The sequence below is a fragment of the Cottoperca gobio genome, chromosome 9, assembly GCF_900634415.1.
Source record: "Cottoperca gobio chromosome 9, fCotGob3.1, whole genome shotgun sequence".
Classification (NCBI taxonomy): Eukaryota; Metazoa; Chordata; class Actinopteri; order Perciformes; family Bovichtidae; genus Cottoperca; species Cottoperca gobio.
Genome location: NC_041363.1, coordinates 2,823,463 through 2,836,419, shown reverse-complemented (window position 1 = coordinate 2,836,419; position 12,957 = coordinate 2,823,463). Strand labels below are relative to the sequence as shown.

General features: G+C 42.0%; 1 protein-coding gene across 11 annotated transcripts in view; it reads left to right on the top strand.

Annotated features, from left to right (window-relative positions):
* Window positions 1-12,957, top strand: part of arvcfb (ARVCF delta catenin family member b) — a 193,817-nt gene that overhangs the window by 155,199 nt on the left and 25,661 nt on the right. For 8 of the 11 annotated variants that reach the window (XM_029440260.1, XM_029440250.1, XM_029440252.1 and 5 more), the window contains 2 exons: window positions 1,567-1,584; window positions 2,956-3,027. In XM_029440260.1, coding sequence (XP_029296120.1) covers window positions 1,567-1,584; window positions 2,956-3,027 — 90 coding nt within the window. The remainder of the gene's footprint in view (window positions 1-1,566; window positions 1,585-2,955; window positions 3,028-12,957) is intronic. The other 3 variants (XM_029440256.1, XM_029440251.1, XM_029440253.1) reach the window with 1 other exon arrangement.

The following is a 12,957-nucleotide window of genomic DNA, read 5'->3' as shown; positions in this document are numbered from 1 at the left end:
TTTGTTGTGTTTTAGTTTATAAATGTAAATCCCCTTTGACTATACATATGTTGTTAAAAGATGTGAAGTAATCTGTCACATGTAAAGTGCATATAAACTCAGCCTCATTACATTTCACATAGTTTGCAAACAAATATACTTTAAATGTGTTTAATCTCTTCAATCTGTCAATACTTTTAATAACATTTAACAATTCAACTTCAGACATATTGTCCCACCATTTGGTTTGTTTAATATATTCATACGAATACTTAAAACCGATGAAAACGTCTCTTCGACTCTCAGTTCTCTGAACTGTTGCTAGATGTTGAAATATAGAATAATTCAATAACAATCACACATTGGCACCATCTACGGCACCATAAACCAGTGTTTAGTGTGTGCTGACGTTACAAATGAGGCAGTTTGTATATTTACTGTCGCAGTAACATCGGTGCTCAGCCTCTCCTGAAATGCACGTGTGTCGTGGCGCCGTCTGCTGCGTCGGGAGGTTTTTGCCGTTATTGATTCCCCTTAGCAGATGTACCATGTACGCACGTGTTGTTAGCGACGTCTTAATTAGCATTCACCCGGGCTGTTAGCTGAACGACACCGTTATCTCCCTGCTGTACGACATTAATGGCTGCCGTTAATCAGTCAGCCAATGAGGCGCGACTACCAGCCAGTGACCCTCGACTTCTAACGGCTCATTGGAGAATCCTGCGGTTCAGGGGTCAGGACAACACGGCAGCTTACATGTATACCCAGTGACCAATTAACCACACAAGCATTGAGTAATGAGATGTGTTTAGCTGCTGCACACCCCGGAGGTGTTCTTTAAGAGGAGGCTCAGGTACGGAAACATTAAACGCGGCTATAAAGGCGCACGGAGGCGGGTAGTTAAGCAACACTGTCGGCAGTACGCTCGGTAGTTTGTTACCTTAAGTAGGCTGAGTTTGGCCTCCTCTTCAGTTTAATGTCACATTCGGTATTAAATATACCATAATACTCAACACGTGCTTAGCAGCTCAAGACTGATTCTGTTATTTCTGTCTCTTTGTGCACATTGCTGTTCTTCTCAGGCGCTGATTTTAATGACACACTTATGCAAACGCTGACAGTTTGTGCTGTTATGTATAAGCTTCACTGTGACTCTGTGTCCTGCCCTCCTCTCTCACAATAGAGGCTGATTCCTTTCTTTCTTTCTCCTTTGCTAGTTCATATATGTCCCTTTATGCTTCACACTCGTCTGGCTATATGACTGCTTCTGTCTCCCTCTTCCTTTCTCTGGAAACATCCATCCCACTGATGCCAGCTCTTTGAGCATGCTTCTCAGTGAACTCCTATGGCTTCTCAGAAATACTCCGTCCTTGTGTCTCTCTTTGCTCTGTGACTCCTCTCTTTAGTTGTGTCTCCTTCCCCTTCACTCTCTCATCTTCCCGATTCAGTAAAAGATGACTTCTTTGTGTAAAACTGTTCACATCTATTGCAAAGCTTCTTGACACACGTCTTTTTCACCATGCCTCTTCTCTCTTCTCCCTGCTTTATGTTTTTTGGCATTGCCGCTGCTTCCTTGGCTAACTATAGAGGAATGGTTTAATCAAGGTGAGTGCCCCCCCTCAACCCTTCTCCCTTCAGCTCTCCCCCTCCTTACCCGGGTTGTAGAATATAGTTAGAAGTAGTTTTGGGTGTCCTCCAAAAGGACCTCTGAATATTCCACATGCATCCCTTCACCGAGCCGAGTATTACAGATGCACCCCTCTAGCATTAGCTGTTCCTCTAAGATAGGTGAAAGGTAGCACTTGATGAAACAGGTAAGTCCATCGGGATGTTAAGTAGAGCTCGACTAATCAAAGATGCAATCATGAAAATTAAAAGCTGAAATGCATTTAGTCTGAATCTGTGATTGAAGTGAGTTCAAACTAATCAAACTTCACCCGTCACGTTGTCAAGCTCTGCTACAGACCCTGTGTGTGTGTGTGTGTGTGTGTGTGTGTGTGTGTGTGCGTGTATGTGTGTGTGTGTGTGTGTGTGTGTGTGTGTGTGTGTGTGTGTGTGTAGAGTCTTTGAATGATATGGATGATATGAAGCAGATTTGTATTGAAGCTGCTGATATGTAAGATGTTGTGCCACACTTTGCTATCCTTCACACATGAGGGTTGAAAGCACTGTGGCTCACAGAGAGGGTCCTGTAGGTCTCATCAGTCATACGTCTGAGAGCAGAGGGTTATATATAACGGCAGCATGTCTACTCTGTCTATTAAATAGTTCTTCAGTAATTAGTCCGACAGGAACAGTTTGACATTTTGGGAAATACAAGAGTTGTGTAAGAAGTTTGATACCACTGAGCATGAACTTCCTGAACTGAAGATAATCACCTGCTGGCCGTCGCACACAGCGACATGATATTTATCTAATCATCTAACTCTCTGCACTCCACACCAAACATGTCAAACTATTAGTCTGAGCTGCTTTCAGAAAGCAAAGCTGGTGTGCTGTGTGTTTATAGGTCACTTCACATCTCTGTACTGTCCCATGGGCACGTCCACGTGCATGTGAGGTGACCAATCACCTGCAACCCTTCTGCTCCATTTCCCCTCTTCCACTGCATCACAGTTACAGTATGGAAGTGTTCGTATATGCAGTCATACAGTATGTGCTAGTGCTGCCATGCATTCATGCAGTATGTTACTATCTGTGTTCTATAGGCAACAGCAGACAGTGTAGCATTTACACGTGTGTTTGGATCACGCTTCTTGCTCTCTGTAAACATGCAAACAGTCATGCTCTTGGTGGGAGGATTAGACCGATGTATCGATTCAGAGATGGATGTAAACATGAACATGGTTACATTGAAAGACCTTGATTATAAGCAGCTTCACTCACATATATCAGCCATATCGGTCTAACCTTTGTAATAGGGTTGTTTTAGGATATGACACTGACTTGGTCTTCCCTCCTCTCTCCTCTCCCCAGGCAGGAAAAACGGTGACAACGACAAAAACTACGACACATTGGATCTGCCCAAACGCTCAGAGCCGACAAAAGGTAGGCCTCGTCTGTCGAGCAAAACATCCCTCCGCTAACACTAACACTAACACTCCTCCTGAGTGAGAGTATCCCAGAGGAAAGAGAGTCTGGACATAACATGTAGATGTTATCCTGCAGGAGAGGACAGAGAAGAATTGAGTCAGAGCTTGGACGTCCGGGCTGGAGAAGACGAGAGAGAGAGAGAGAGAGAGAGAGAGAGAGAGAGAGAGAGAGAGAGAGAGAGAGAGAGACAGAGAGAGACAGAGAGAGACAGAGACAGAGACAGAGACAGACAGACACAGAGAGAGAGAGAGAGAGAGAGAGAGAGAGAGAGTTTTGTAATTTAGCAGGTCTGAGGTCGATTGTTAGCAGCTTGTGGAGCATCGACTCTGAAAGCCATCTTTTTGTTAGAGACAACAATGCACTGGGACTCAAAAGGTAATAAAAAGCAGCCTGTTAGTGTTTACTGAGCTCCATCAAGTGTGTAACTGTCGTCTTCTATTGTTTGTACTGTGCTAACGTTCACTGGTGACTGCTGAGCCTGTAGTGTGTTGTATGAGTGGGTTGTATGGGAAACATCTTCTGTCACAGAATATGTCATTTAAGGTTATGTGCCAAATTATTTAGAAAGAAGACGACTCCAAGTTCAGCCCATAACCCCCCAAAAAACTGCAAATTGTCATTTTTACAGCCCAGTTTTTGTACAGATTAAACAATGAAGTGACATAATGTTTCCATGTCTTGATTGTAGAGGAGCTGGTCGCTGCACTGAGCCTGGCGTGCTGTTTCCAGCTGTTGTGCTGAGCAGACCAGCCTCTGGCATTAACCTCCTATTTACGTACAAACATGAGAGTGGTGTTAATCTGCTCATCTGACTCTCTGCCAGAAAGCAAATAAGCATATTCCCAAAATGTCAAGGTCCCTCGTAATGAAAATAACTGTTGCAGCCCCCACTATTGTTATACATTATGATTTAGTGAACTCTCGATGAAGCTGATCTACAAAGACAAAGCTGCGTGTAGAGCAGCATGGACATATTTAACAATGTAGGTGTGTACCTGCGATATTGGATAGATGTGACCAGGTGATGAGAACAGCTGATAGACATGATTGACAGCCCCAACGATGACAGCAAGGAAAGGATGAGCGAGCATACGGGAGAGGAGTGAAGAGATATGTAATAAACTGCAGGCCTGAGCGAGCACGCTGGAGCTTCATTTGGAGAAATAGAGCAGATAGAGTAAATAAATATGGATGCCTGTGTTCAAGACTTCATCACATTGATTAAAAACTCCTATAAATCCAATGCAGCCATAACGACTTAACGAAAGCCTGCTTATTCACTTGAGTTCGCTGCTTTTGAAAGATTAGACACAGCTACCTTGGTATTTAATGTTGGCACAGAAAACCTGCACGACATGGAGGTTCGAAGACGGCAACTGGTTCTATCAATAATGTTAAGCATGTGTGTGTGCACTCATTCTCTCTTTACTCTTTGGCACCGACAGGCAGTTGTAACAGTCATAAAAGACTCATTAGTATGCAGCGCACACATTAGTCCAAACGGTAATAGAATGTGTGTGTGTGTGTGTGTGTGTGTGTGCGTGTGTGGCTGTCCATCCGTCTGATGGAGCCTGTGGAGTTTGCGCGCACTTGGTATTTATACATCAGCACCTTCATCAATGTCTAGTGGCAGCCATTCAAAGTCAATACCACTTCCTGCTTGACTGATAATTAGCCACATTAACACGGCAAAGTGGGCTCTCGTTAAACTAGATCACAAGTAATTGCTGTGCTTTTCCAAGTTAAGCCGATTTTGCCTCTTTTGTTTTTTAAATCACTCCTAAAGTAAAGGAAAGCAGCCCCAAGGATCAGAATTAATATTTTCTACTTACTGGGTTTTCATGGGTGAAAGCCAAGCTGGCATGCTGCGACTGTGGATCTATAGCAGTTACAATTGTGGTGCGATTACGTTACACAATGTGCTAACAACACGCTTTGGAGTTTCGAATCCAGAGAAAGCAATTATCGTTAAAGGCCTAAATGTCAAACACAGTTGAAATGTGTGTGTGTGTGTGGGTTCACGTTGGAGAGTGCGCTCGGCATTTTCTTGCTCCCAGACAGACAAATCATATGTGACGTTTATTAGCTCCATACACGAATAACAACAGCGAGGTGCATAATAAGCTTAATCGCTAGAGCGAAACCCACGTTGACTTGTAAAGAGCGATTTCCTCTTCGGAAACATCAAAGAAGCACCACGGTTGCTTTCATGTGGCGATGACTGCAAGACCATGCAAGTAGTCGGGGGGGCCGTGTGTGTTTGTCTCTGACAGTGTATGTTTGTGTGTGTTCAGGTTTGTTGCACTTGTATTGGTTTGGCTTATTTGAAGACAGTGTGCACGTAAAGGATCGTACTGTTTGAAGCTGATGCACGTACAAGATTCTTGCTGTTCGGAGTTGTGTCCTCATGATCGTCAGCTAAATGAACTGTAATGTGCACCACCCTCCACATCCCCTGGTCTTCTGTGGAGAGCGATAGAGAGAGTATCTCTCGTTCAGCGGAGATGGGTGAGGGAGATATGGCACATTACATGTGTATCCCGGTCCTGATCTGATGTCAGACAGAAGGAGGTCAGCACCGGGACCAGGCTGGACCCGGCTGTGGGCAAGGATTCATCTTTTGTTTGTGTGTGGAAAGAAAAAGAGACAAAGTACAAGACTTACTGTAGTTTAGAGTTGCAGAACAAACAGGCAACTAGCCAGCAGAGCGAGAGCAGTGTGAGCCTTCATTTGGACTCTTCTTGTAGCTCTGTGTTGGGCTCCAACATCTCCTGAGGGGTATAATCGGTCTCTTTAGCTTCTGAATGCTCCACTATGTCCACCACACTCTGTGTGTTTGACGTTTGGTGCTGGGTGGGTGGTGTAAAGACACTCCTCTTTGACTACGAGCGACCCCTTTCACCTTACAGCACATGTAGTCATTTGATCCATTGTTAATATAAATGTATTTATTGCTACTACTTCAAATTTCTAAAGCATTTCATCCAAGATGTCTTTCATTATGTCCTTTGAATCCCAGACAGACCTATGAATTATTTTTCCAAAGCATTTTTGCATTTGTGGAAACGTACTTCACTGTCTTGCAGAGTCTTAGATAAGAAGATTGATACCACTCATGTCACAGTACAGTAAATACAAAGCTACATCCAGGAGACAGTTAGCCTAGCTTAGCATAAGGGCTGAAAACAGGTGGAACAGCTAGCACGGCTCCGTCCAAATGTGAAATAAAGTTTGTTTAATCTGTAAAAAACAATATTTAAAGTCAGTCAGTGGTTTCCACAGGGGCTTATGAGCTGGACTATTTATATTTATATTCCGCGGAGACGTCTTGACCTCTCCATGAGATCAACCACTGATCTAACTCTCAGCTAAATCAAAAAATAAGTGAATAATCGCTTTTGACCTACTACTTTAAGGCAGAGTGAAGCGGGCTGTAAATAATGAATGTCCTCTCTAGAAAGTGAAAGTAGTATTATATTAATATTAATAACGCTGCAAAACCTCTAGACTGTGGTTCACCCGACCAAATGCAACATAGATTTCTTGTAACAACGATAATAACAAACTTCAGCCTGTTGGTTTCTCTTAACCACAGCTATCATTTATCTTCCCCTAAACTTAATGCATTACTTCTCCCAAATAATGTCCATATGTATATCCATTACTCACCCCGTGGTGCCTTGAATTCTTGAAGAAAACTTTATTTCTCGCTTGCCTCCACGGTGAACGAGGAATCCTACAAACTGAGAGAAGTCTTGATGAATTGATGTAAATGGAGGCCACATTTAACCACAGCAAAACTACTTGTGGGTGAATTATTCCTTTTCACCAGGTCGTGTCACTTTGAGAAGGAATCATCTGAGGAATTGTTGGTCTGACACGCCAGATGCTACCGTTGAAATCATCTTATTTTCAAAGTAAAAGTCTAATATCAGCGTGACTGAAGGTTGAAGGCGTCGCAGTGACACACTTGCAGATGGAGCCAAAAAATAGACAGGTCTATTTATTATTAGCCAAACATCAATACCTGCACTTCTGCACTCAGTGACTATATATATATACTGTATGTATATATATATATATATATATATATATATATATATATATAGTGTTTTTAGTAAACTTGTCTTGACAGATTCTTACTTGTGATTTGTCCTTGTAGTTGATTATGTGGCCACTTTGTCCACCCTAATTGGTTTAATGAGTAATTTTGTCGGTGCAGTTGCTCCAGAAAGGGGACCTGTTGCAGGCTCCTCTATCAGCAGAGAAGTCCATTATTCATGCCGCCCAGAACAGAGGCAGACAAAGAGCAAGGGGTGGCTGTAACACAAGTAATTAAGAAGAAGTGTGAAAAGACGCATTTAATAAAGAGCCGACGAGCGCAGCAGCCCCTGAGATGATGGAACATTTTCCCAGCAGTTAATTGAAACCACATCATAAAGCTTTAGATTGGAGAGAGGTCAGGTGAGGGGAGAGAGAGTGTGTGTGATGACTGAGTGTGTGTGTGTGTGTGTGCTCTTCTTGCCTCCTTTCCTCTGAGAGTGGAGGTTAAAAAAAAAAGCTTCAGTAAAAAGTAAAACCATAAAAATTCCTCCAACCTGAAGAAGAATGTGTTGTTTGCTGTCCGGAGAGAAATGATTGAGTGTTTATGCAGCCGTCATGTCTTCCCTCAGCTCTCCCCTCCATGTCTCTTTGTATTGTCAGAGCGGAGTCACGATGCAGCAGAGTGTAAAGAGCACGTGGCTGTGCTTTCCAATGAGCTGCATCAAAAATAAATATACATAATATGATCGGGGGAATGCATAGGCAGAAGCCTTCCACATTTCCTGGTCCAAAAACATGACGCTGACCTCCTGACAGCAAGTTGTATTTAAAAAAATGGAAAAAAGGAAATTGTGTGTGTGACCGCTTGACAAGAATAGCACCAAGGATGGAAACACAGTGCAGGCATGCAGTGCACGAAACAAGCGTCCAGTTTACTGTTCTAGCTCATGAACAGTCCACGCAGGGTCACAAAGACCTTCATGGATGCTTCAACCATGAAGGTCTTAAGAGTCTACTGCGAATCCATACTGAGTGTGAAGCAACAAGAAGGTTTGAGTTCACATACAGGATCAACCTACCCACAATGCAACATTATAGTCATATTAATCAAAAAGTATGCATACATTGGTCATCATTGGACATTACATCAGTGAACTCCTGATAGCCTTTTATCTTTTTACCTCCTGACCAGCACCACTCATATATTTCTTTTATGTGAAAATAATTGGAGCCGTTGTGAGTGAATGCTGTTTCCTCTGGCAGAGCTCAGTCTCTCCATGATGAATCTTGTAGTTTCCAGTGAGGCTGATTGATCACAACTGCATTAGGTGCTGCTAATTACTCATATCTGACAACAAGGGCAATCTGAGTAAGCAGTAAAGACCTTGTGTCATGACTTTGTCCTCTCTCTCTCTCCACAGCTCTTCTCTGTGGATTCTCTGTCTCTGTCTCTCTGTCTCTCTCTCTCTCTCTCTCTGTCTCTCTCTGTCTCTATCTCTCTCTCTCTGTCTCTCTGTCTCTCTCTAGTCTATACTCTCTCTAATCGTTATCTATCCTCAAGATACTATGTATATATCTGTATCTATTATATCTATATTATGTAGATATTGTTCTATATATGTATATATATATATATCGTATCTATATATATAGTATATCTTGTTATATGTATATATATATGGCTGGTATATGTATCATATATCTATGTTCTTATATATTGTATATGACTGTTTGAGTGAATAGTACTATCTATACTATCTACTCTATTATATTATATATCATATCTATATGTATCTTATCCTATCTATCTATCGTCTACTACTGTATCTTATAGGGCTCTCTCTATATGTCTAGTCTGTGACTATGTATATCTTAAATCTAATTACACTACTCTACTCAATATCGATATATATGTTATCTGGTCTCTCTCTCTATATATCTCTCTGGATATGTATGGACTTTCTATACTATAACCTATGTATACTATTGTCAACAAATATCTATGTATGATATATATCTAATCTGTCTCTGTATGTTGAATCTTGTATATTCTCTATCACCCTCGAAAAAAGAGATAGAGGGAGAGAGATATATGTAGGTAGTAGAGAGAGATATATAGTATATATATATATAGAGGGAAGAGAGTGGGGTATAGGTGTATCAAGTATATATATGAGATGAGACACAATATAGAGGATATGAATATGAGAGAGATAGACTAACGTGGTAGAGTGCTATAGAATCTGCTAGATAATACGTATATGGTCTGGGATCATCTGTATACTATATACCATATATATATATCAACTATCTAGGTAGCTTCTGTTCGGTATATATAGTATCTACGCTGATATGTGAGGAGATAAAGTATAAGGACTGTAGTGGAGTATGTATTGGGAGAATAGAGATATAGTAGATATTCTCTTCTAATAGAGTTATATAGATAGATAAAATATAGGTCTATCTGTATATATGTATCTATATATAGCTATATATATATATATGTATATTGTATATAGCTATCTATAATATTAATAGAATTTGCGTTCTATATATATATATAAATATATATATATATATTCATATCTATACTATATATATATATATTATCATAAATATATGTATACTGGGGGCTATAGGTATTCTCTCTACTATATCTCTATCTCTGTATCTGTCTCTCTATATAGGTCTCGTATCTATCTATCAGTATCTCTCTGTTCTATCTCCTATATATTATCTATAGATATCTCTGTCTATTTACATCCTTGTCTCCTCGTATGGTTCTCTCTGTCTCTCTTCGATCATCTCTTCTCAGCTCTCTGTCTCTGTCTCTCTATCGGTCTAGACTGATCTTATGCAGAGCTCTCTTCCAGCCTCTTCTAGCGATCGCTTCTCTCTCTTCTCTCTCTAGCTACTCTAGCTTCTCTCTCTCTCTCTCTCTCTCTCCCTATCTCTCTCTCCCTATCTCTCTCTCTTGCTCTCTTTCTCTCTCAACCTGTTTCTCTCTCTCTCTCTCTCTCTCCCTCCCACTTCTCGCACACTCTGAGAAATTGATAAAACAGCAACGTTTACCAATACGACAACTGTGTAACGCATCTCACTACTTTGTCTTGCAAGCTGAGCTTTTATGTATTGCGTTGTAGAACCCCCTTTGATATCATCCCACAGATCTGTGCTCGTACTTTAATGAACACTGACTGTTTCGCTATCGGAGTCGTCTTCGTCTCTGATGCATCTCGGCTCTTTAAGTCTGAAAAGTCACAGGCTCAATTGAATTAAGCAAAACGCAGCTACACTTTCATTGTTTGTGTTTCGAATCTTCTTCAGATCAGCCACATTCCAATGGAGGTGTAACGATCTGCTTGTTCTTTGGTGTCTTGTTTTATGTTGAAGTGTTCGCTCCACCTTGTTATATGTCTAGTTGTACTTCCTGTCTGTGTCTTTACCCTCCTCCTCTGATTGTTAATGTGGCCATTTATTCTGCCCTTGTGTTTTTGCCTTTCTCCCCCAGCTGTGTCTTGTTCCCTCGTTTGGTGTCTGTGTATTTATCCCTGTCTGCCCCACTGTGTTTTGTCGGATAGTCATTCATGTTCTGCTCGTGTTCTGCTCGTGTTCTGCTCGTGTTCTGCTCGTCCCCTGATTGGTTTGTGTTTTTTGTTACTTTGTATTTTTGTATTTTGTTAGCTTCGGCTTTTTGTTAAGACCTCGTCCCGAGTACTGCATTTGGGTCCTCACCTTCACTCCAGAGTGACAGGACGGACATTTTGGCTTGTTTTGCATCGACTCTACACCCAAAGAATATCCTGAATAATTTACTCTCCATCCCAAATTCCAAGCAGAGGTCTTATTCATGGCTGTGGAATTCAACACCCATGTAGTGATCGCTGACTCTTGGCCCCGCTGACTCTCGCTGGCTTGCAGCCTGTTTACTTCTTCGGTGAATCACTCACCCTTATGTTCAGAATAAACACACAATTCAGCTGCGTCCCTCCTTCACCTCCTCTTCTTCACTTCCTGCTGTCACATTTCACAGCAAAGTGACGACGTGAACGTCTGCACCCGGAATGTCATGCGAAGCACGTACACAAACAAAGATCATGCATATAAACGTACAACACTTATACGGGCACATTCACACATTCTTTCTCACTCTCAGTGTCCACTCCACACCATGGGTTGGATCCAGACTGTCTGGCACCTTATATCACTGTCCGTCTCTTTGCAGCCTCATTCATTACATTTCCCTCAGCATTACACCTTCCTTATGCCAAATATACAGTGTGTTGCATCGCCTCTACATTTACACTGGATGCCATCACGTTCAAAGACAAGTCTGGTGGACCACGAGGTGTGAGGAGCGACTAATTGGTTTCACATTTCTGTTCCATTTCTGGCGTCACCTTCAAATAGAGAGGCAAAGCTGAATAGGATACAAACAAACAGAGACCAAATGTAGGTATTGTTTCTCAGGAGACTTCCTAGTTAAATAAAGGAACAATAAATATAAACATAAACCTAGAACCAAAACATCAGACATAAGCACATTCCTCCCAAAAGTTTCCAGTACTCAACAACTTTTCAAAGTGTGCTCCAAGTGGCAGAAGAAGACACTTGATGCCTGTGAGTCGAGGCCCAGGAGTTATGTTATACCAGTTACACTCGCAGATTGGAAAGCTATCTGATATAAAATATATATATATATATAAAAGCCAACTGGAGACGCAGCCAAGAAGCATCCCAGTAAGATTGAAATGAGATGCTTGAGATGCATTCTAGTGAATTCATGCATTGTTTCAGGCTGCATACGTACACTTAACTCTATCAAACTGTGAATATGCATTTATTTGTCTGTGTAGTATGATGTCATGTGTTTATACTATTTGCCAACATGTGAAAAGCCCCAGATGCTAAACGTTCACCCCTCCCTCACCACCTCACCTGAGCTTAAATCTGAATCCCGCTCTGCAACACCAGCTGTTGGGAGCGCCGCGGGAGCCGGCTCAGCTGGCCGCGACTAACCTGACACTCCTCACATGCCAATCACTTTCCCTCCTTTGATGTTTATAATACAAACTAAGCACAACACAGAAAAAGGAGCTAATTATGTGGATAGCCAGCGGCTTGCAGCTGACATTCTAGCTATGCAACCCCCCCTTTAACTCGCCACCGTCCTCTCATGAGCCGTTTCACACCGCCAGTGATGAAAAGCAGTGATAATAAGGCAAGGAGGGGTGAAACACTGAAGAAGGGAGCGAGAGGTTTATTTAAGTGGGACCACCTTGTGTTTTGTTGGAAATACAAAGAGGTATGCATAATTATGCTATTCCTAGGAGGTCTCGTTGAGAGTGTCTGCTCTACACATCATTAGTGGAATGAAGTCCTGGCAGATTAGTGTGTGTGTGGTGTGTGTGTGTGTGCGTGTGTGTGCGTGTGTGTGTGTTGATGCATAGCAGCATTTATCCACCTGTGTTTGGCAAAGGATAGTTGTGTGCCTTTCATTCCCAGCACAGAGGAACTGTGGCAGTGCAGAAACTTCACAGCACTTCCACCCACTATGACACCAACTGTCTCTCAAGTTGTTTAAACTTTCCTTACCCCCAAAAAACTCAATGCCCCCGATCGGTGTTCTTCCTCCTACGTGGATCCTCTGAATCCTCTGCGGGATTCTAATAAGTGCTGGGAACCCACAGTAGCCGGCAACATCAGGATCTTCAGAAGATTAACCGTGTCACTCGCCTCCCCCATCTCCCCAAACCTGAGCAGTTGGTGCAAAGTGATAATTATGTGACAGAAACGATTCCAGGGAAGTAGGAGGAAGCGCAGTGATATTTACTTGCCAAT